Genomic DNA, 22,704 nt, shown 5'->3' with positions numbered 1-22,704 from the left:
TAAAAAATATGAATAATAATATATTTTTTATAATTTTATAATTTATTAAATTTAATATTTATTTACTATAAAAAGAATTTATGAGAAGAGAGTATCATACACCATACTCCTGAGTGCATGTGAGAAGAGAGTATCATACACCATACTCCTGAGTGCATGATATAATTTACCCTTATTTGACCAAATATATTTATTTTTTTGAAGGGATTGACCAAATATATTTCAACTAGTCTTCCAAATCATTCAGTTAGTCTTGCTTGTGACGGGCTAATCCTGTCACAAACTTGTGACCTCTCACAAAAAGGGGGAGGGGACAAAGGTGGGGCAACCCCATGTGCTTCCCACTCACCTTTCAATGGGCATTTTGTGAAAAGAAACAGTATCCGTTACAAGTTTGTGACGATATAGCCGTCAAAAATGGGAATTTGTGTTTCATGTTTAAGGTTTTAAGAGCATCCGCAAAGGTGGGAAAATGCCTCCCCATATGTCCTCTCTCTCCTCAAATGGGGAGCCTCATTATTGCACACACTTCCCCTTAATTAGAGGCTCCACCATTTATAGAGGAGGTCCCCAAAAAAAATAAGAAGGATAAAAAGTGTTCTTTTGGGGAGGTTCCCATATATTTGGGTGTGTGTTGGGGAACCCCATTGTTGTATAGATGTAGATATGAATTGGGGAGGATAAATGTAAAATTTAGTGGAAAATGAGGTGGACGAATAAGAAAATGAAAGAGAAAATATGGGGAGCCTCACCTTTGCGGAAGTATCCAACACATCCGAAAGGCCAACCCTGATAAGAAAACCCCTTCCAAAACCTGCCTGCTAAAGGTCGTCGACAATTTACTAATTATCGTCGACAATTTTAATGAACTTCCAAAACTACCCCTCCCTCACACTCCCCCTTATATTTTTTCCGTCTTGTTTTGTTTTCGTAAAAAAATAATTAATAATTACTAATAAACCCCGTTCGGGGATAGTTCGTTTTATTTTAATTTTTTAATTTATTGAAACTTATTTTAATTAGCGATTATCGATCCACGCACCGAAAACTAATTTAAAACGGAAATTAATAATTTTTGGGCCTGGATGAAGAAAATTTTCGTCCAGACCAAGGTCCGGACAAAGAAATTTTTCGTCCAGACCATGGTCCAGACAAAAATATTTTTCATCCAGACCCAGGTCCAGACGGAAAATATTTTCGTCCAGACCCAGGTCCAGACGAAAAATATTTTCGTCTGGAAAAAAAAAAAAAATTTAAAAAAAAAATTTAAAAAAAAAAAAAAAAAAATTCCGGACGAAAATATTTTTCGTCTGGAGCTGGGTCTAGACGAAAATATTTTCCGTCTGGACCTGGGTCTGGACGAAAAATATTTTTGTCTGGACGAAAATTTTCTTTGTCCGGACCTTGGTCTGGACGAAAATGTTTTTCGTCCGGAAATTTTTTTTTTTTTTTTTTTGAAAAAAAAAAATCATTTTCTAACTTAGATTAATTTTTGGTGCGGTAATCGATAATCGCTAAGTTCTCGTTCATGTTGTTAATTACAAATCCCGCTTTTTTTTTTTTTGAAAAACCGTCTTTTTTTTTTGTTTGAAAGATTTTAGTGAGACGGAAATTGACTTGTGTTTTAGTGAGACGGAAATTGCATTTTAGTGAGACGGAAATGGAGTTATGTTATGGAAGGCAAACTTGAAAATTTACATTAATTGTCGACGACGTATAGCAGGACCTTCCAAAAACCTGGATTCATCCTGGTGAAACTAAGAGTGAAGAAAGAAGTGTAACAAAAATGGATGTGAAATCAATGGCGAAATCTAAGAGATCACACACACAACACAACCAACCCAGAAAACCCCATCATCCTCCCAAACTCACTCCTTCTACCAATAATTCTTCAAATTTAAACAAGGAAAATAAGGAGAAGATTAAAGTGGTTGATAAAAAAGCTTCACTTCCTTCGAATTGGGATAGATATGATGATAATATCGTGGAAGAAGAAGAACAAGAAGAGATACCCATTGATGATATTAAGCCTAAGAGTAAAGGTGCTGATTTCCGATACTTGATTGCTCAAGCTAAGGAGTCTAAGCAGCTATTTTCTCCTTCTTTTGGTCATACTCTTGATGGTACTCTTGCCCTATCTCTTTCTGCTTTATCTTTCCGTCTTTAAATTGTTTTTTATTAAATCATTAGATTATGCAATGAAATATACTCCCTCCGTCCGGGTTAATTGTTTACCTATACCATTTTGTGTGTTGTTTACCTTTTCATTTTAAGAATGTCTTTGATGGTTAACTTGATCATCCACGCTCAATTTGGTCCACTTCTCTTTCCTTAGTCTTTTTGCCAAACCAAAGGTAAACAAATGATCGGGGAGGGAGGGAGGGAGTAATGTAATAATCCAGTTACTTTGTAAATAATTTGGACAAACCTAAAGATTATGATTTACATGTATGAGCTCATTCACAAGTTATGGGTTGTGGTTGATATTTATTCGCTTCGGTAGGTCACTAGGACTTATGTTTGCTTGATCTATGCATTTTATGGGTATCAAGGATTTGTGAAATGTGTGTTTGTTAGACGACGAAAGTTATGGTTGATGTGTAACAAAGTTGCGATTTTCAAAGATGTTTTGACCTTGCCATGGTGGGAGACTGGTAGGAGGATGTCCCATCAGAGTCCTACCCTTATCATTTCAAACCGCCATATCATTTAGCTTCATGATAAGAATGCAGAAAGCTTAACGGGAACCTGTTTGATTCCCATTATATACCCGAATTGCAAAACCAAATCCCGGTTGTGGTCGCTTTTCTGTTTCGGTTAAGGCAAGGGGAGTGGTTGCAACTTGCAACCCTGATAAAGATTCGAAATTTGCTAAATGCTTGTTTGATAAATATGAAATTTTAAGAAATTTGCTTGTCGCCCCCACTAGCGTGCTAGACTTTTGAAGTTCTTTTCTAGCTCTTCCTTGCTGTCAGGATGTTCAGAAATGCTGAAGTGAATTTCTTTTGTTGCAATTGCAATCAAATATTGCAGAACTAAATTCATGAAGTCCTCTTATGCCCAACATGATTGTTTTCAGAATATTTTGAAATTCCATTATAATCCTTTTGTTAGGAGTCAGCGAAGGGTTTGATATTTGGATTGAAAACTTTTATGTATATTGATGAGAAATTTACGTTAGTTCCGTTTAGGATTATATCAGGGTTTGACTCCCATGCTTGATGTCAAGAGTGAAGGTATTCCTTCATGGGTTCTAGATGATGATTTTCTTCTGGAAAATGAAGCAACAACAAGTGAAGAGGTATGGATCCTTCTCTATCTTTTTTCGTAATGTTGTTTTACTCAAATGTCTGATAGAAAAATCTGGAAAAGAAGTGCATCAGTGCAGGCTTTATTTACTTGCATGATGTGATGCACAAAATAGTGGTCTTCCTAATTTCTTTGCTGTTTGGTTCTGTCTTTTATATGCATAATCGGGATCTCATTCCGAATCTTTTATTGTCGACGCTTCTTTAATTATAAATGTTATTAAGACTGCTTGTAATGTGTAACATAAAGTTGGTTTTGATATATATTTTCCCCCGTAAACCGGTAATTGTGCGTTAGCTTTATCTGTGTTTGATACATGCGTCTCGCAAACCTTCTTCTTGTTTACTCTTATGAGAGTACAACACTGTAATGTCAAGCATCTTCTTCGAAGATTTGCCCGAGATCCAAGAAATATGAGGCTGTCTAACCCGTGTACTATTGTTTTGGTTTATTTATATTGTGAGTGTCGCGCTTGTTTTCTATCATTTGATTATCTATGAAATCTTTCTAATTCGGTTTCCTGTCTTTTTAGCTAATTTCACTTTAGTGTGTAGATCCACATTGATGACCTGACTAGTGAGTTACTTTTCGTCAGGGAGACCAAAAGTATGATTTAAGCAAAATCTCAGCCAAATCACATTTTTTAATCGCCATAAAATAATATTTTGTAAATCTATGCCTTGCTGTTTACTTTAAATGCCATTGTTGTACCTTAAACATATGTTTTGACTTTTGACTATAAAATATACATGTCATCAACATGAATTGTTCAAATCTCGGTTCATTGAAGTGAGAAATTGTATAAATATCTTGTTATTAAAGTTAAATTAGTGAAACCTCATGGCGCTAAAGAAAAGCTAGTCTAAAATCAGGCACTACAAGGCAAAGGGTCGACTATGGACCCGTTTGACACACACTAGGTTCCAAAAGGCATTTGAAAGGGAGAAGAGAATGAGAGAAAGATATGGAATATAGAGTGAGCATAACAAAACGGATAAGAGATAGAGTGAAAAAGATGCACAAATAAAGCTTAATTCTCCACGTCTATTCCTCTATAGAAGCCTATCCAATTTTTATTTGTTTCACACATGTAGCCTTGTCTTGATCTTAATAACCCTTATTCTTTCTAGGTCTGTCTCTTTGTATCATAATTGTTTTGTTTCTTCATCTTTCAAATGCATCACTTGGTCTTATTTTCTTACGGAAGCAGTGCCGACATAGTGTCCTCAATCGTGTCTTACCTCCTTTTTGTAAGTAGCTTCATTTGTAATAAAATTGTAATTCCTAATTAGCTCAGACATCTAACGAAACACACTGATCTCCTCCATACTCCTCTGATTATGTAACTTTTCAAAAATTATGTTCCATATAATAAAAAGAAAAATGAAACAGGCAGTGCACATTTTATAATCTTTTAGCGATACCATAATGGCACTTTTTCAATTCGACTAAAATTCTCTGATTTTCGTGCTACATTGTGTTCAACACCCGCAGTCACGATGGGCGTCTTCCGATCCTCCATCGAAAGTTCAATCTGTGAGATCTTTTGCGTGCATATGCAGTACTAAAATTGGTTGGGATCTTGCTATATAAGATTTGGTGCTCATTATTGCTGTAAAATTTACACATTCAAATGTTTTTTTTTTTTTTTTTTTTTTTTTTTTTTTTTTTTTTTTTTGCTTCTGCTTGAACCTAGCTCCGCTAGACTGAACTTTGTTGCTCCTATTCCTAATAAGTGCCAACATTTTCTCTTGTCTCATCAATTGCATGCACTGCGGTTTATCTTTAAATGAGGAAATATTTTGTCCAAGGCTAAATTACGAAACATGAGATTGATGGCTCATTATTTTGTTTTTGTTTGTTGAGTATTCAATGCCTATTTTCTGGATCAGTCCCTCTTTGAGACTGTCATTGCATGTTATTTTATTCATCACCTTCTTATGTGTCAGGCACCAAATTTTAGCCTGGATCTGAAGGCCCTTTCAGAAGAGCTGGCAAAAGCTGATTTGGCGAGAAGACTTTTCATCGAGCCAGATTTATTGCCTCCAGAGTTGGTCTGTATTGCCAGCTTAATCTTTTTTTTTTTAATATTTTCGTAGCATCATCTTGCTGCTTACTTTTTAGTAGCATTTGAAGATTTCTTGTTTCCTGAAGTTTCAGTTTGTTTATTGTTTCGTTTTGTTCATGAAAATATTAAATTTCGCTTGTATATTGGGAATCCTATAAGAACACTAGCATTTAAAAAAGGACTGCAATTAGAAACATGTAATAATAAACACTAATATTGCTGATGCTGTGGTCGAGGATTTAGATGATATGAATTAGTACCCATATTGGGATTTCAAAAAAAAAAAAAAAAAAGGCATTTAAGTCAGAATCATATTTCTAAAGTAAACTTACATTAGAATGATGTTCGTGACCTAGTTATGTGGTGGCGAAGCGGCCACTAATGCTGGTTTTGCAGATTGGTTGGGAAATACGGATTTGGGTTGGGTGGGTTGTTTGCAGTCAGTGACACTCAACATACAATCTCATTTTGCCTTTCTGTAATTTGCAGGGTGGCCAAGATGGAAATGTGGTATCCACGGAAACTAGGATAAAAACATTTGATACTTTTCAAGAACTGTACTCTATATATCTGGCAGACGAGAAAACAGCTGAAACAAAAGCTCTAAACAAAGAAGGCATCATATCTTCATCTGATAACGTGGGTGACACAAAGCTTTCTGATCCAGCTGTTGCCTCGATTAGCCCACAAGGAATTTCGATGTTGAATATAAAGGGTGATTCTGGGACACAACTTGCTCATTTGCCACAAATCGTCACTATACTTGATGATGAGCTAGACGACTTGCTTGATAGTTCTAGCCTAAACAAGAAAGATGGTCTATTTCAGTCTATCAAGGTGAAGACTGGCCTTACTGATGATGGTCCAACCTCTGCAGCTCTGTTACTAGACTCCCATGATCCATCTATGTCTGCATTTCCCGTCACTTCCTGCAGTCTGGATGATGAGCTTGACAATCTGCTCAAGGAGACATCCAAACCTACCGAGGCAAAGGTTAACTCATCTGATTTTCCTTCGTCCTCTATTTCAGTGTCACTGCGTCCTGGATCGAACGCCAAAGTATTGGACGACGATTTTGATTCGTGGTTGGATACATTGTGATGTTGACTATTGTACTCTGATTTGCATAACAGATTGTCCCCTTATATAGTTTTGTACTTGGCATCGTTTAGGAGTTCATGTCAAATAGCGTCTGTATTTATGACTTGATAAAGAATTTAGTCAAGCTCACAACTCACAAGGGAAAAGAGTAAACGTCATCGGAACAAAGAAGACTTGGTCTCAAGAATCATAGGGAATTTGAGGAGTAATAGCTCGTATATGGTTATTGCTACAATTTTCTATTTTTCCAGTGCTACTTGACAGCTTGCTTTAGTTCAATCTATGGTGGAGAAAATTGTTTGCACCAAGAGCTTAAAGAAAACACGAATTGGATGCATATTTAAACTAAAAGGTTCTTTTGCCTTAAAGAGTGAATAAATTAAATTTGCAGTACAGGGTGTCCTGACGGATCATATTTCTAGGTAGTGTATATGAAGTATTTAGGGCTATAACTAAGTTTGTTTCGACTGGAGTGACCGATCCGAACAAACCTGGCTTGACAAAGCCCGAAAATATTGCAAACTGAAACAGACCAACCCCACCTTATGGCGACCCGTAACACAACATGACCTGATAATCAGTGACCCAAACCGGACCCAATACGAACCTGTCCCGATATTGACCTGATTAAATTGATAACCCGACAATTATTAAGCATAACATTAATCAAAATGAAAGCGATTTAGTGTTTAGTTTGATATGTTTCACTTAATAGTGAAGCAAGAAAACCAAAAAAAGGGTTGAAAAACTAACTTTAATAGTTAAAAATACAAGTAATGCGATAAAATGACTAGACTCGATGATGGCTCGACCTAAAACCAATCTGACACTTCAATTTGACCCTAAATGACCCGACCAAGAGCACACCCGAACCCAATTCGATCCGTACGCTGACCCAATAGGACTTGACCCAACCCAAACCCCACCCGAATGACCCGATTGTAACCTCTTAAAATTTCCTTTAGATCCTCCTTATAGGGGGTGAAGTTGGCTCTAGTTTTTTTTTTTTTTTTTTTTTTTTTGGGTCTAACGGAACACCCACTTAGTCACATTACAATAGAGGGGAGGGAGGATTCGAACTTGAGACCTAATGTCCACAAAACCTTCGTCTTAACCATTAGACTAAGACATGTTCGTTTGAAATCGGCTCTAGTTACGAGAGAGGGAGTTTAAACTGGGTCGATAAACCAAACTCTGACGTGGATGTCACTCAGTTCAACTACGCATCATATCATTTCAGGTATTAGGCTCCTGTCCGTTGCACCCGGTCTAACCAATAAAGCAAAGCCTAAATCAAACACAACTATGTGCCAATGATGCCAACATACCAGATCATTATCGAGAATCAGCCTTGAATAAACAAATGCTAATACAGTTTAGATAATATGAAATGTATGCATACAACGATCTCATACCAGATTTTATCTATTCTCAATAATTCAACGGTACATTAATACATACACAAAATCAGAAGTCCATAATTTAGCATATGCCTAAGGCAAGGCAGAGACATTCCCAAGAGCTTTCATAGGTTTCAATATTCCCTGCTACACGAGTTTTAATCTACAACCAGATTCCAAATGGACCTAAATAATTTGGTAACCTTACTGGGTGAGGAGCTTAGAATCACATGCCACTATTTTGACACGGCTTACATTTTCTTGGCATTCTTCGCTTTTGAATAATGCGTCCTGTAGGATAAAGGTCCAGACGTTGTCACAGAATCTGTATGTATGCAGATGTCCCTGCAAGAAAGTCGAGAGACAATATAAGCCAACACAAGGACTTTGCCACTAGTAAAAATTTATGTTAAATTCTCGATATAATTGTAAGAACAAAAGACGCCATACAACAATATTGACAAAGTGTTACTGCCTAAGTACCAAGATGATCAAGTTGTTTGGTTGTCCAGCGTTCAATGTAGGGTACAGAAAATTACAATAGCCTGATAAAGCACCAAGAAAGTAAATTAAAATCACGAATAAAAGCCAAAAAGAATTGTTTCATAATTTCATATCCATGCTGGAGTCGTACCCTCTAGTAAATGAAGAAGGACCATCATCAATTAAAGGGATGATGGTAAGCATAGATGCTTGCTTAATGCGGGGAAAACCCTAAATAGCCACGAAATACATAAAGGCTATAGTGCTATACCGCTATAGCAGTACCAGAACTGGCCTTATATGTTCCTTTCCCATCAGCCAGCAAGAGAGGCAGAAACAAGTCAACAAAATTATAACAAGGGAATTTCCCTTCCAAATGTCTCCTATGCTGAGTTGATTCCCCTCCCCCCTCGATCAACCTATGGGGCTGGGTAACACTGTTCTTCTTTTATACACCACCTCGGCTACCTCCTACTTTCCTTTGTTTTCTCTACCATTACCCACGTAACAATTACCCTCAATCAAAACAAACCCCAACTCTATTTTGTATTGCAGTCAACAAGATCCAGACTAATTAAAGCTTATACCAGCATCCAGACCTTGCTACATACGCATGTTCCGGTTATCTCCACATCCTTTTCAAACATCCTAAGATATTGAGCGAAAGTATTAAGACCGGTTAATATTGCCTTCTATCTGCACTCCAGGCCGCCAAAAAAAGGGGAAAAAAAGATGCTTATCTTGCATGTGCACAAATTCGTTAATAGGGCTCAAAGGTCATACTAAGGCAGACAAGCAACTTTGCTTAAACAAAGTTCAATGATGATACTATGTGAGCCAAGCTATAAGATTGTGCCTTTTGGGAATTTAGTGGATAAACTGGTCTAAGAACAAAGGATTTTGCACTCAGTAATCTAGTACACTATCTGCTCAGCCTCTCTTTCTCATTAGTTGAAGTATCATAATAGGCAAAAAAACCATTATACTACACCTAGCCCTAGCAGTCTTTCCTCTATTAATGCATCTCTAACATAGCTATCTCTTTAAGAGTGGTCCATCTGTGGACCAGCATATTCAACAATCCAAAATGAGTCCAGTTATTAGCCACGAAAGTCAACTAATTTTCTTCCCCTCTGAAAACAGAGCACGTGTATGCTCTAACGTCAGTTCCCCTACGCACAAGTGATATCTATCACCATTGTCCGTCCAATCATTCAAGTTCACCGTCTCTGCCATCAAATAGACAAAAACTATTGCATGTAGCTCATGCGTCAGAAAGTCCTATTGTTGAAATCTGAAAAAACGATATTAAATCAATGTTGCTGCAAACGAGGACAAGGAGAAGGAGAAGCCAAGGGGTTCTAATAAGAGAACATTGCAAAGATGCCCAATCCCATTGTATAAACATAATAGGGGTACCCTTTAGGCACCCAAAATATCATCCCACCAAGAAGCTAGAAAAACAACTCTTCGGAAAAAGTAACCACAGGAATGTCTAATTTGTGAAAATGTAAGAGAACTACGCTCCAACCATAAAACAACATTAGAACCTTGATCCCAAAATTATTTGGGGTCGGCTGACATGAATGATCCTTTAGAACCATGACATGAATGAAAGGTGAAACGTAATACAAAAGTCAAACTAAACCTTTAGGCATTAAAAACATATCAGTTTTCTTTTATAAATACAACGATATAACATAAGAGTACAAATTAAAAATAATAATTCGAAAATATAAGTAAAAATTAATGTTTGAAGAAAACCTTAAAAGTAAACCAAACATGACTAAAAAAAAATCAAAAATCAAACTCCATCCACATGTATCAATTCCCTACATACTCTTCTCTCCGTCACCATACACTTTTCAAGCCCAAGGAATTTCTTGTCATTTTTAATCACCTTAATCCCCTACTTGTTTCGTGGATCACATTGTCGCCTTCTCTTTCTTGAGAGTCTCTTACTGTGTTACTCTGACTCTCCGACACAGTGTAGCGTCGGACACGGCTATTTTGGTTGAATTTTCCTATTCTGTGGTCTAAATTAAAGCGAAGTGCCGTGCCGTGTCGTGTCGGACACCGACACGTGTCTGACACGCGACACGGCAGTTAAGTGAAGTGAAGTGTCAGAGTAACATAGGTCTTTTACCACGAAAATCAATCACCATTGGCCTATGTTAAGTTACGGTACTTTCACCTAGTATAACTTTGCAATCTGTGTAATTTTTCCTCCAAACATTCCTTTAAAAAAAAGTCAATTTCACTTGCATTACCTCCACTCCTATATGTCACCAAATGAATCGTCTTTTCTCAAACCAAGTGGTCATTATACCCAAATCGTATGATAAAGCAAAATCTAGTACACATCACTTGCTCCTTCATTCCTCTCCCTGAATCCAAAGCCCCCATGAACGCTCCCAAAGCCAACTCTACTAGTACACACATGCCCGTTAGAGGTCACTGCGATTAATCAATGTCACCAATAGGTACTTGTTCCACAACCTTTTCTAAATCTTCCCAAAAGTCCCGTCTAACAGAGGCATCCAATCCTACTTGGGGTGCATATGCACTTATGATGTTGGAATTTTATCTCCTACTACTAACTTAATGCTCATAATCCTGTCACACTTTCTCGACACTTCCACCACATCGTCAATATCAATGACAATACCTACTCCATTAAGACCTTTGTCCTACCCGAATACTAAAGCTTATAACCCCAATGAGCCAATACCCTTACTTTATCTCCAACCCACTGAATCTCTTGTCAGCACATAATACAGCACATCTCCATGATTGACAGATTGCTTCCTCTCTTCTTCTCTGTTTGTACAACTTGTACCATCTAAAAAATTAGTGATAACAAATGAAGCCATTGAATAAAGATACACATCACATACACTGTGCTCTTCACGATACCAATCAGCTTTAACCACAAATTACAACAAACATCACAATGGACGAATAAACACACCCATAACTCACCAGACAAAGTACACAACGCAATCCATAAATAACAACCTGAAGGTCAACTCTGCGTAACTAACTAATAAAAAATTGATCACAGACTACCCAAAAAATAGCTAAAGAGTTCAGAATCGCCTGTACTTCCAAAAATTCAAAGCAGCAGGTTTTTTGTGATCAATCACTTTAAGGAGTACTCATGTCCACATGACACTAAAGAATATGAGTATGGCATCCATACCCATCCTTAACCAATCTGAAATTCTACCTAAAAGAGAAATAAAGGGAAGCTTGCATGACAATATTAGAGGAAAAGATGGTGCGAACCTTTACTGCGATCAATTTCACTATATCGGGAGTTCAAATATTTCACTTTTAACATAATTTCTGTTTTGAAGACATAACCCCTACTCGTTTCCTCATTTCTATAAAGTTGAGCCATGATGAATCCAAGACCTCGAAATGCACCATGGTTTTAGATAGTGGCCGCCACGCCATGTAACGTACCCGAATTTGAAACCAATACCCAAGTCCAAGTAACATAAGCACATACATAAACCCTTTTTCTTTAGGCCTCGAGCCTTCACCATATAGAATACTCGACCAGTACATCTGTCATCAAACTTGACTCCAAGGTAAATAGCTAGTTGACACAAATTTTAAGAATGCAAGCAACTATTAACTATAGTTATAATACTAAGCAAAATGAGATATCCTTTAAGCTACATGGCATGCAGTCATGCACTATTACAGCAAACCTCATAGTCTTCCGTTTCCAATAGCCATACTTCTAAGGGCATAACTCCCATCCAGTCTAATCCACCACATCTGAAAAGGTATCTGTTTTCCATATTTCACTAGCAGAGACAAGAAGCAAAATTCGATAATGCAATTATTGCTACCACTCAATTCTAAAAGTTCCCCATAATCCTCTCAGTTTCTAGTTTAAAAACCTCAACCTCAGCAATATCTCTAGACACTTAATAGCCAGTGCAGTAACTGATTTCAAACACTGCGTAACGTTTTTAGGGCAACCAACTCCTTCAAACACGTCCTTAACGAAAAAACAAATTTAGATCTTCAGTTAAAACTATACTGAAACAAAAAAAAAAAAAATAATGGGTCATCAAAGGCAAAACAAACTTCATGAGCAAGCTCAGCTGTTCTAAAACAAAGAAACGAGCAAAATCAGGAGGGTGGAGGGGACCTCATGAAGAAAATTCTGGGGGAAAGGGGACTCCATGAAGAAACTCTGATGTTTTGAAACAAACTTACAACTCAACGAAGCGAAGGAGTTAAAACTATCTTCACAGTTTTCAAATTATTTTTTTGTTTGTTTGTTACAAACAATAAAAAGACATGCATCGGTAGACAAATACAAATCATAAAAATCATAGCGCTTGTGTGTAAAAAATTCCACAAGAAGACTGTACTTGATAAATGTTGAACCAGACAGATTATTCCAATAAATGAAACCCAAAAAGGCCCCTTTCCGACAATTTATATCGAAAGATGGAACATAATCAAACCAAGTTCCATTCAGAAATAAATAAAGAGGGTTTTGTTAATGATCGGTTGATAATAATACCAAAAAAAATGCAGAGCAAAGATTGATTCGCAAAAATTAGCATTGAATGATCAAGGAAGAATAGTAATTTACCTTAATGCTAACTTTGGTCTTCACCTGAGCCTCTAGAGCTTCAGTCATAGACTGTAAAAGAAAACAAAAGATTGAGAAACAAATAGGGAGTAATAATAATAGTGGTATAAGAAAGAAAAAAGATGTTGGACCTTGTCAAATTGGACAAGAACTTGAATGGCAAGTTCAGGACTAAGAACACCATTTTGAACCATTTCATCCAATGTTTCAGTTAAACACATCCCAATTGTAGACCTCCTGTATAACTCAAATGTCGCCATTTTCGTACTTACTCAGATCTGCACTCGTTATTATTCAAAAGGTTAATGAATTGAAATTAAAGGGATTAAAAGAGACAGAGACAGAGACAGACAAGACAAGTACAAGTAGAAATGGAGAGTATTAGTATTACAGTTGGCTTGGATTAGATCTTTCTGCTTTGTTGATGTTTTCAATTTGGGGAGCCTTTTATACCCTAGAACTCCCCAACTTTCACTTCCGCTCTTTATATACCACCACCGCTCACTCTCACCCATCGCTTCTCTCTCCCATTTCACCATAATACCCCTCCCTAATTTGTCTTTTTTCACTTTCCCCTTTTAAAAAAGGCTACGGATTTTACTCTTTCACATACGTCTCTTACAATATTACCTTAATCATTTTTTTCATTCTCTCATCCAATCGATTTTTTCTCCCTTCCCCATCTCCCTTTACCACTAAGTCACTAACTCCAACCCACCGCGTACTCCGTTCACCACCTCCGCTCGTCAACTCCGGCCAATCAGGTCGCCGACAAACCTCCCTCAAGCCTTGTTTACATAAGAACAATCTATTTAATTATGTTCTGTATAAAAAAAAAACATTTATAGTTCACATATACTCATTGTTCATCATTCGTTAACGCAGCGAATCGTGGCAAAACTAAATAAAGAAGAAACGCACTGCCCGGAATTTGTAATCAACCGAGAACACAATTCAAGCATGTACACAACATATTAAATTATTCATTATAGAATAACGAATCAATGATTCTCTGCTACTCCGTAGACGATTGGAAAGGAAGATTGATACCCATCAAGTTTTGTCCATTGCAAATAACAATTAACGCAACTACCCGAACAATTCGATTAAGCGAGAAAAAAAGTTTTGATAACAATAACTTATGAAAACCGTTAGTGTTAGAAAACATTTGGTTGATGATGTCAAGTTCCCTTGTTATTTGATTGTTTGTTCTTAGTTACAAATGCTTAGTCATTGAAGCAATCAAATGGACTTTCAAGAAGGCCTAACCTGAACAAAATGAAGCCAACAAGAAGTCAAGACAATGATATGATCCCAGTCTTAGTAGAAAAGTGTAAGAGTAAGTGTAACATTCTCATTTACGTCAAGTGGCTGCAAAACCGTGCAACAATGCACTGCACCGTGGTTTCTGATACTACCATATGAAGGAATGTTTATACGAAAAGTTCAAGTGTTAAAATCTTTACAAATTTCATATTCTCAACGCTTTAACATTTGAATCTTCAAAGTTTGAAAACAAATCTGAAATTTTAAGTCACTAATGTCCATTGTTAAATCCTCTAAATTTGTGCATTTGCTTTTTACCAAAATGGTAAGTTGAACTTTGATGAGTAAGATGTATGTAGTGTCGAGTTTCTTATCACCAACAATATTTATAACCCAATTTAGTAGTATAAATCGGGGTCGAACCACAAGGATGGAGAGGTTTCTACTTAATCTAATTAGGAGTTTAGTCTAGTCAAAAAATGAAAGGAGTTGATTCAAACTTAAACTACAAGATTTAACTAAAGCAAGCGGGATTAAGATGAAGTGTATATGATTGATTAAAAGACTAGGGCTTTTGGGCTCATCTAAATGGTTTAAGGACAAACATGATGATTTAAGGGGTCTATAATGAGGGTTTATCCTAGGATGAACAATCAATGTCTTGATTATCCTAAAGGTGACCACTAACTTTCATTAAGCATCACACTTCTCTTAAACATACAACAAGACCACCACAAACTTTCATTCAATAGAGGAATTAAGCAATAATGAAGAAAGGCATGTGCTTTCACCCACACAATTCATCAAACACCTTGTGTGCATGGACAAGAAAGATAAACAATTCACCAAAGACTCAAATAATCATACAATCATGCCCATTAATTCCATTTAGACTCCCCCTAAACCCTAGAAGGATTTCTACTCACTCATATTCAAATGGTTCAAACAACAAATGAAAAAGAACAAACAAGCAAAAGAGATGACATGGTATGAATTCCAACAATGATAAAAGACAACTTAAAATGTAAACAATTGATTAAACAAGTAAATAAGAAGAGAAATATACCAACAATAAGTAAAGATGGTTGCTTTGATTGAATTAATGAAGAGAATCCTTCAATATCTCCCAATACAACCCAATAACCAAATGTAAACAATTGACAAAAACTACTACTAAGCTAGTTTTACTAAATGATTAATATTGATTAAGGAAAGATTAGTGCTTTGATTAAGGAAGGATTGCATAAATTAAGGAAAGTTTTCAGATCTAGGGTTGTGTGTACAAATGGTTAAGGGAGGGGGTATTTATAGGTTGCACTACAATTAGGGTGAAATTACAAATGGGCTTCAAAATGCGGAGATGCACTCCCAGCCGGGCAACCGGCTGCCGGTCCCATGACCGGCTGGGAGTCTTCTGGAAGATTTAAAACAATTTTCATATCATCAGGTGGTCACGGCCGGTCAACCAGTGCCTGACCGGCTGGGGCTGCATTGACTTCCTCATTCCTCTTTTGACTTCCAAGCTCTTATGCGTGTTCCCAGCTGGGCAGCCGGCCGTCGGTCTTATGACCGGCTGGGTGACGAGAGTGTCGTTGGGGCTCTCAATCAAACACATTTATATTCTTAACAAAACAACTAGTTAGTGGTTAAGTCGAGGTCGATCCATGGGACAGTGGGTACACAAATTGTTCAATCTAATTATGGTTGTGCTAGGGGTTGTCACAATTGTAATGGGTTGAAGATTCTAGTCTAATGAAAGCAATGGAGTAAAATGATGGCAATCTTTGCAAGTAATTATTGTTGTGATGGGATCGAGTTAGTGTATATCTTACAATCCCTAAGAAGGTTTGGGTCCCGGAGCCGAATCGATTAGATTGTACAACACCTACAAGTCGACTTAGTCCTTCCTATTCAACTATATGCATGGTCTAATGAGACTCGAGTTGGTTTATGTCTTACAAATCTTATTCAAAAGATAAGTATGGGTAAAAAATGCAAGGATTCATAGGCTCGCATTTCATCAAACATAACATGTGCATAAGTTGAAATCACAACAAGCAAGCAAATAGATTATGTGAACATATTAGATTAAGCATGAATCAATCCCCATGTTGGTTTTCCCTAATTACCCATTAATCCTAGCTAAGAGACTACTCACTCATTATCAAGTTTAACATGCTAACAAGGTTGTCAATCATATTAATAAGGCAAAACATGATGAACAAGTAAGAAAGAATAACAATAATTAAAACAAGGATTAAGAAAATTATACCTATGGAGATTCCAAAATAATAGTGCAAAGAATAATAGAAGTACTTGATGATTGATGGAAGGTTGTCAATCTCCCAATAAACCCAAATGATCTTCTAATTACCCAATAATAAACTTGAATTACTCAATAATAAACTTGAACAATAATTAAGAAAAGATTAATGTGTAATTTTGTGGAAAGATTAAAGGATAATCTATTTTAATCTACTCCTAATCTAATCTAAGAAAAGTTGATTTAATCTAAGAAAGCTTGATGGTTTGATTATTACAAATGGAGTATATATAGTGGTACATCATTAGGTTAAGCAAGGGTAGATTAGTAAATAACAATGCTAAGTGTAGAGTTGAGGAAGTGCTCCTCTCCAAGGACATGAGCATCTCCGTTTTGGTGGTCTCGTATGGATATGCGTGGATTGTGGATCACGTAGCAAGGAAAAGCTTCCTGTTCAACAATACGCTCGTCCCGAGCGAAATATGAGCATCCTGAGCCTCAACCCGAGCGGGTTGAATTTGTCCCGAGCGGGTTGATCTGTATCATGCCTTACTTGAACTCGGATTGTAAAACGGACGTCATTTCCTCATCCGGACTCCTATTGGAGTGATTAAAAAGCCTAGATCGCTTGATTTTTCGACGCCGTTTCATCTAGCATACTTTCAGAGCGAAAGGAACAATTCTAGGGTTGGTTCCGAGCAATTTCTTCTTGCATTGACTTCCTTCTCGTCATCCTTGCTTTTTTGCCTATGATCCTTCTATATACTCTTTATTCCTACATCCTTGGTCATCATTCTTGCCTCCTCTTCATACTAGTTCATCCAATATCGTCAAAAAGCTTTTAAATATGCACGGGATACGGGAATTTCCGCCTAATTACCTTCTTTCCTACAAAACATACGAAATGCACTAGGAAAGCAAAATAGAAAGCATTTGACGGATAAAATGGTTATGAAATGTTATAATATTATGCAAAATAGGCTCAATTAGGGGACTAAATGTGCGCAATTATGAGTCACATCACTGGGAGTCTTCTGTAACATTTTGCTTCATTTCTTCACCTCATGCTCTCCCAGCCGGGTAGCCGGCTGTCGGTCTTATGAACGGCTGGGAGTCTCCTGTAACTTCACCAAATTTGCTGAATTGTATACATTTGGGGGTTCCCAGCCGGCTGACCGGCTGCCAGCCTATCGGTTGGGACTACATCTCAGCTCAATTTCCTCCTCTTTTCATACTTAGCTCCATAAAATCGTCATCTTGCTTCAATTTTCCCGTTTACGCCTCAATTCCTACAAGGGGGACATAATGTCATATTCTAGGGAATCGGGGCAGGAAATGCAAGCAAGGATGCATAAAACCGACTCAAATGGAGTCGAAAAGTATGAAAATAAAGGGGAAAAGGGTGCAAAAGAATCATATATCAAACCTCCCCACACTTGAACATTACTCGTCCTCGAGTAAGTCCAAAACCAATGCACAAGAGTATACTACAATGAGTATCAAGAGTGTGTGCACAATATAAGCATCACTCAATTATTCTACTTCAATAGCCGATTGAGTGTTAGTGCACTCGACGCCCCTTCAACTCACAATTTGACACTCATGAGGGAAAAGTGCCCTATTGCAAGGCAAGTTGGGTCTTGCTACAAAATTGCGATGCATCCATCATGAAAGCACATAATCAAGCAATATAATGCATCTAACAAAAATGGTCCACTTTCCTCATCTAAGTGGCCGGATTTTCAAGCAACAAAACATGGTCTTGGTCGGGTATACCGTCTTAGAAGTTCCAACGGAGGTGCCAACCCCCTAAGTATGGCTCAAGCAACCCTAGTGTTACCAATACTCAAGAAACACATTCAAGAGCGGGGTAAGGAGAAGCAGGCAAGTCCGCCGAGAATTACAAAACCGACACGAGATTCAACCAAAAGACCCATGACTAAAGGGGCCTAGGCCAACGACATCCTCACGGTTTTCACTCATCACTCAATGAAAGAACAAGGTAATTTTTGTGACAAATAGTAACCAAAGTCACTCTCCTAACTCGACTAACGAAAACGTTCCCGCAATCTAATGTGTAAGACCGTCCTCTGTCCAATGAAAGGCAAACAATGGTACAATGCACACAATATGAAACGAGGGTTGTAACGGGGCTAGGGAGAAGGACGAAATGGGATTGGCGCAAGCACCATTTGGATAAACGTGGAGTTCAATATCAAGAATGATCGTGCTACCCTTCATCCGACTCTTTATTACAACAACTAAGACACGTCTATGCCCTAACATCAATTCAATGAAATCGTGCAAACATTGCATAGACCCGACTTAACTTGGAAAAATCAAGACCCATTACAAACCTTTCAAAACGGTCTTTATTACAACAAAGTAATAACGTTTACACCGTAACAAGTAGTTCAAGACTTAAGCTAATGCAAAAAATGTGTAAACCCGACTCATTTGGAAAAACATCATTGACCACTTATTAATGCAACGACTTTTTCTACCCCTTTAATGATGAGGAGGGGTGTTGCATGCTCTTTTATTTTTCTTTTATTTTCCTAACACAATGTTTACAATCACAAGCTATCCTCTTTGTTGGCTTTTTCAAAACTTTTTCAATTTTCTATTTCGTTTTTCATTACAATATTTCAACCTCTTATTTATATACAACACCAAATGTAGACTAAATTTTGACCCAATGGACTTGTACTTCGTTCATCACTAAATTCTGACTCCACCACCTAGACACTTCTACAAATCACGACCCATTCTTGATCAAGGAGGGGTGTTTTTGGGATGTAGCTCTTTTAGTGGGTATGCCAAAAGGAATAGGCTAAGGCTCAAAGGGGTGAATCAAAAGAGGAAATCAATGTAAGGGACGAAACTAAGCTAATTTGGCTATGTGAGGTTCATACAAGCGGATTTTGTTTCATAATATGTGCACAAAAATAAAATGCAATTAACGGTCTAAGGACGAAATGACACACTTATGCGTCTTGAGGAGGCCTACTCTCAAACATAGATGAGGGTGGGGTATGAATGTACCTACCCAGAAGGCTCTACCCTTACCTTTGAGTGGCTAAGTCGAGCCCTAGGTCTAGTCTACGGTCCTAGGTCTCACAAGAACGGTCTAAACTCATTGGTCAAGCCCACCTCCCTTCGGCTAACTAAGAGGTCACGGGTCCAAGTAACGGGGAGGGGAAAAGCACAATTGGAAATATAGCTCATCATAGGGGTACTTGGTTCCCTTCCTCAACCGTGCTTATGCAAAACATTTACAAACTAAGTGCAACTAAGTCTAACAACAACACATATGCACATGTGACAAAATGCATGCGGGGATTGAAAGAACATGAAAATAAACGTGCAACCAATGTCTAATCCTAGCAGCACACATCAACACCAAACAATCCACAGGTCTCCCAAGGAGACACCCAAGGCAACAAAATTCTCATTCTCCTTCAAAATATCCTTGATACCAAAAAGAAAGAATAGTAAAAGGAGTAAGAGATAGGAAGGATTATACCAAGCGGTCTTCTAGCTCCTTTTTGCCTCAAATGGTCAATGCGCTATGCCAAAGGTTAGACAAAACATATATATACAATGCAAATGTTTTTGTATTTTTTTCTGAAATTTTTCAATTTTTATGGATTTTTTGAAATTTTATCAAATTTACAAGTATATAAGTATGTGCACAAATATAAACAATATTCACAAAGTGGATATTTCCCTCCCCACACTTGAAATTTACATTGCCCTCAATGGAACAAAGTATAGGGAGTGAATAAGAAAAATAAATGACATATTTTTGGATTTTGAAATTTGTTTTGGAAATGAAATAACATATTTTTGTTGTTTTTGAATTTTTCGAAGTTAAAGAACATGTTTTTGGATTATTTTTTTGGGTATTTGAAAATAAATAACTTGTTTTTGTGTTTTTTTTTGGGGCCTCCTCCCCACACTTATTATTTACAACATCCAATGACGGATGAAGTGTGGTTAAGAGGCAAATTTTATTCAAAATAAAAAGAACCTATTTCTTTGGTTTTGTCATTTTCCAAATTTTTTGTGATTTTCAAATAGAAATGCAATGCATGATCTAGTCTATATGCAATATTGAAATACAGTGCAAAGTATACTAAGTGAGTGCAATGCCTATATGTGACAATATATTACAAATTTTAAATCTAATGCAAGCATAAGTGAATGCAACTAAATGAGTGTCTAAGCTAAATATATTACATATAAGCTAAATGCATACGAGAATTTAAATATGGATGAGAAAATTTGGATTAAGGGAGAGATCATACTTGACATTTGGATTGAAAGGGAGAGAATAGAGCCCTCATTACAAGGCCTACTCTAAGTCGGTGTCATCACCTCTTCATTATCATCACCATCATCATTGCTGGCTCCAAACTCGGACTCACGAATGAAATCATCTGTGTTCATTGGAGCATACGAGCCAAACTCTCCCGTAATTTCAATAAATTGCCCTTGGCTCTCTCCAGCACCACTAGAACCCCCCTCTCCAAAGATGGAAGAGGCACCCCCGAACCACCGAGGATTATGTCCCCCCCCCCCCCTTGGGTGGAAGGCGGGGTAGGGAAGACCGGTGCACTATAATAGTCGGGACGGAGGTTAATGTCACCATAGAGAATACTCCCGTCCTCCGGATGTCCACCATCCGGGGCCAAATAGTAAGAGGGGTGTAGGTTGGAGGGGTGCTTGTATTGCCGCCTCATCATGTCGTCATAGACATTGAATTGACCAAGAGAGTGGTCGTAAAGAGATGAGGTCATTATGGAGGGGAGGAGGTTGAGATAGTTGGTGGCTAGAAGAGCCTTCCCCTTGTTGGAAAGGTCCGACAACAAAAGGGGAAGAAGGTGTAGCATACCGTAAAGTGGGTCTTGCGGGGATGATGGGCCGATCACGGGTGTATAGAAGGTTGAGATTTTGTTGTTGGGGAATGGTGGGATCCTCGGGGTTTTCAATTTCTAGCAAGTAATGTGGTGAATTTGGCACCACTTTCATTTTGTCGGGGTTGGGAAGGGCAATGGAATTTCTATCAATACCGTCCACTCGGATTTGCCAATAGTCTTGATTATCATTCGGGTTGGTTTTTAGCCAAGTGAGGTTGTGGTGGAGGTAGTTCTTGTACAACATTGTGTCCCCAATAATGTACCGCATCCCACTCAAATTTACCTTCCGGTTGAGGCGTTTGGCTAGGTGGGTGATGAGTCCACCCACCACATTAGATGTCTTTTGGCCCGGGGAATTGCTAAGACGATGAAGATTTAGGGCCATGTGATGAGCAATGTCGATCTTGTAGGTAGTAGGGTTGGAGCGAAGATAGGACCCGAGAATTTCCAACTCCTCGGTGCGGAAGTTGTGATTCTCCTCTCGGCCAAAAACGGTCCACCCCATGTACCGGTGCCAAACCCAAATGGGCGCATTGTGGACCGTATTAGCCGCTCTCTTGAAGCGAGGGTTATCATCTAAATCGGTAATAGCCTTCCATAAGGCCCCAAGGTCAAAAGTTTTGGGAGCCTTGTGAGGAGGGCTAGGGTCTAACCCAAAATGAGTGGCGAAGGTCAGTAAGGTCAAGGAGTAGTCCTTGTTCATCAATCGAAAATGCAAGAAAACGACCTTTTGGCATTGGCGGTGCTTATCAATTCTAAAGGAACTCAAGAATTCCCATGTGAGACGGGCATAAGTTTTCTCATGAATGCCATACATATACCTCATTCCCACTCCTTTAAACAACTTTAAAGTGACTTGGTCTAGCCCTAGTTCCCTCATAGATTGTCTATCAATGAAACGGGTCGGGGTAAGGGGTCGTTGTTTAAAGAGAACAAATTTACCTTTCATGGTCACGGATGTGAATTGGAGGTCCGGGAATGCCGGATCAGGACTCATGTCATTAGCTGTGGCCGCATCCATCTCGGCTTGTTGTAAAGCTATGTCTCCCTTCCTCACTCTCTTTTTTGGTGCCATTTTTTTGTGGTTTTGAAAGAGGGTTAATGGAGGGTAATGTTGTTGTGGTGGTTTGTTGGTGGTGGAATGGGTGTAGGAGGTGGTGGGAGGTGGTGGTTGGTGATTTTGGCGAAGAGAGTTAGGGTTTAGAGGGAGGAATGAGAGAAGAGGATGCCAAAATTATGAAAGAAATGGGGTGTTTTTCGTGGTTTAACTC

The 22,704-nt window shown here is 38.0% G+C and overlaps 2 protein-coding genes across 3 annotated transcripts; one reads left to right on the top strand and one right to left on the bottom strand.

The window, feature by feature from the left end:
• The first annotated feature begins 1,720 nt into the window (after window positions 1–1,720).
• On the top strand, window positions 1,721–6,781 carry LOC141599858 (protein ECERIFERUM 16). The gene is made up of 4 exons (XM_074419988.1): window positions 1,721–2,123; window positions 3,192–3,301; window positions 5,259–5,363; window positions 5,867–6,781. Exons 1-4 carry the CDS (start codon window positions 1,787–1,789, stop codon window positions 6,476–6,478), a joined length of 1,164 nt encoding a protein of 387 aa, XP_074276089.1. The 5' UTR covers window positions 1,721–1,786; the 3' UTR covers window positions 6,479–6,781.
• Window positions 6,782–7,829: 1,048 nt separating this feature from the next.
• LOC141599853 (transcription initiation factor IIA subunit 2) lies at window positions 7,830–13,498 on the bottom strand. Of its 2 annotated transcripts, none has more exons than XM_074419981.1 (4): window positions 13,374–13,498; window positions 13,114–13,260; window positions 12,983–13,033; window positions 7,830–8,223 (listed from the first exon to the last, which is right to left on the bottom strand). In XM_074419981.1, the coding sequence occupies exons 2-4, from the start codon at window positions 13,240–13,242 to the stop codon at window positions 8,083–8,085; spliced, it is 321 nt and encodes a 106-aa protein (XP_074276082.1). In that variant the 5' UTR covers window positions 13,243–13,260; window positions 13,374–13,498; the 3' UTR covers window positions 7,830–8,082. The 2 variants fall into 2 exon arrangements, with proteins under 2 accessions (XP_074276082.1, XP_074276083.1); XM_074419982.1 differs by having other exon boundaries at window positions 13,346–13,475.
• Window positions 13,499–22,704: the final 9,206 nt, after the last annotated feature.

Source organism: Silene latifolia, chromosome 9 (assembly GCF_048544455.1).
Source record: "Silene latifolia isolate original U9 population chromosome 9, ASM4854445v1, whole genome shotgun sequence".
In the NCBI taxonomy this organism is placed as follows: domain Eukaryota; kingdom Viridiplantae; phylum Streptophyta; class Magnoliopsida; order Caryophyllales; family Caryophyllaceae; genus Silene; species Silene latifolia.
Note: the sequence above shows the minus strand (reverse complement) of the source record. Positions and strands in the feature narration are given on the sequence as shown.

Coding starts and splice junctions, on each gene's coding strand:
- LOC141599853 (XM_074419981.1), bottom strand. CDS start 13,242: ATGGCGACATTTGAGTTATACAGGAGGTCTACAATTGGGATGTGTTTA. Junction 13,034..13,113: donor TTCTTGTCCAATTTGACAAG/GTCCAACATCTT, acceptor TTTCTTTTACAG/TCTATGACTGAAGCTCTAGA. Junction 8,224..12,982: donor AGACCAAAGTTAGCATTAAG/GTAAATTACTAT, acceptor ACTTTCTTGCAG/GGACATCTGCATACATACAG.
- LOC141599858 (XM_074419988.1), top strand. CDS start 1,787: ATGGATGTGAAATCAATGGCGAAATCTAAGAGATCACACACACAACAC. Junction 3,302..5,258: donor AAGCAACAACAAGTGAAGAG/GTATGGATCCTT, acceptor CTTATGTGTCAG/GCACCAAATTTTAGCCTGGA. Junction 5,364..5,866: donor ATTTATTGCCTCCAGAGTTG/GTCTGTATTGCC, acceptor TGTAATTTGCAG/GGTGGCCAAGATGGAAATGT.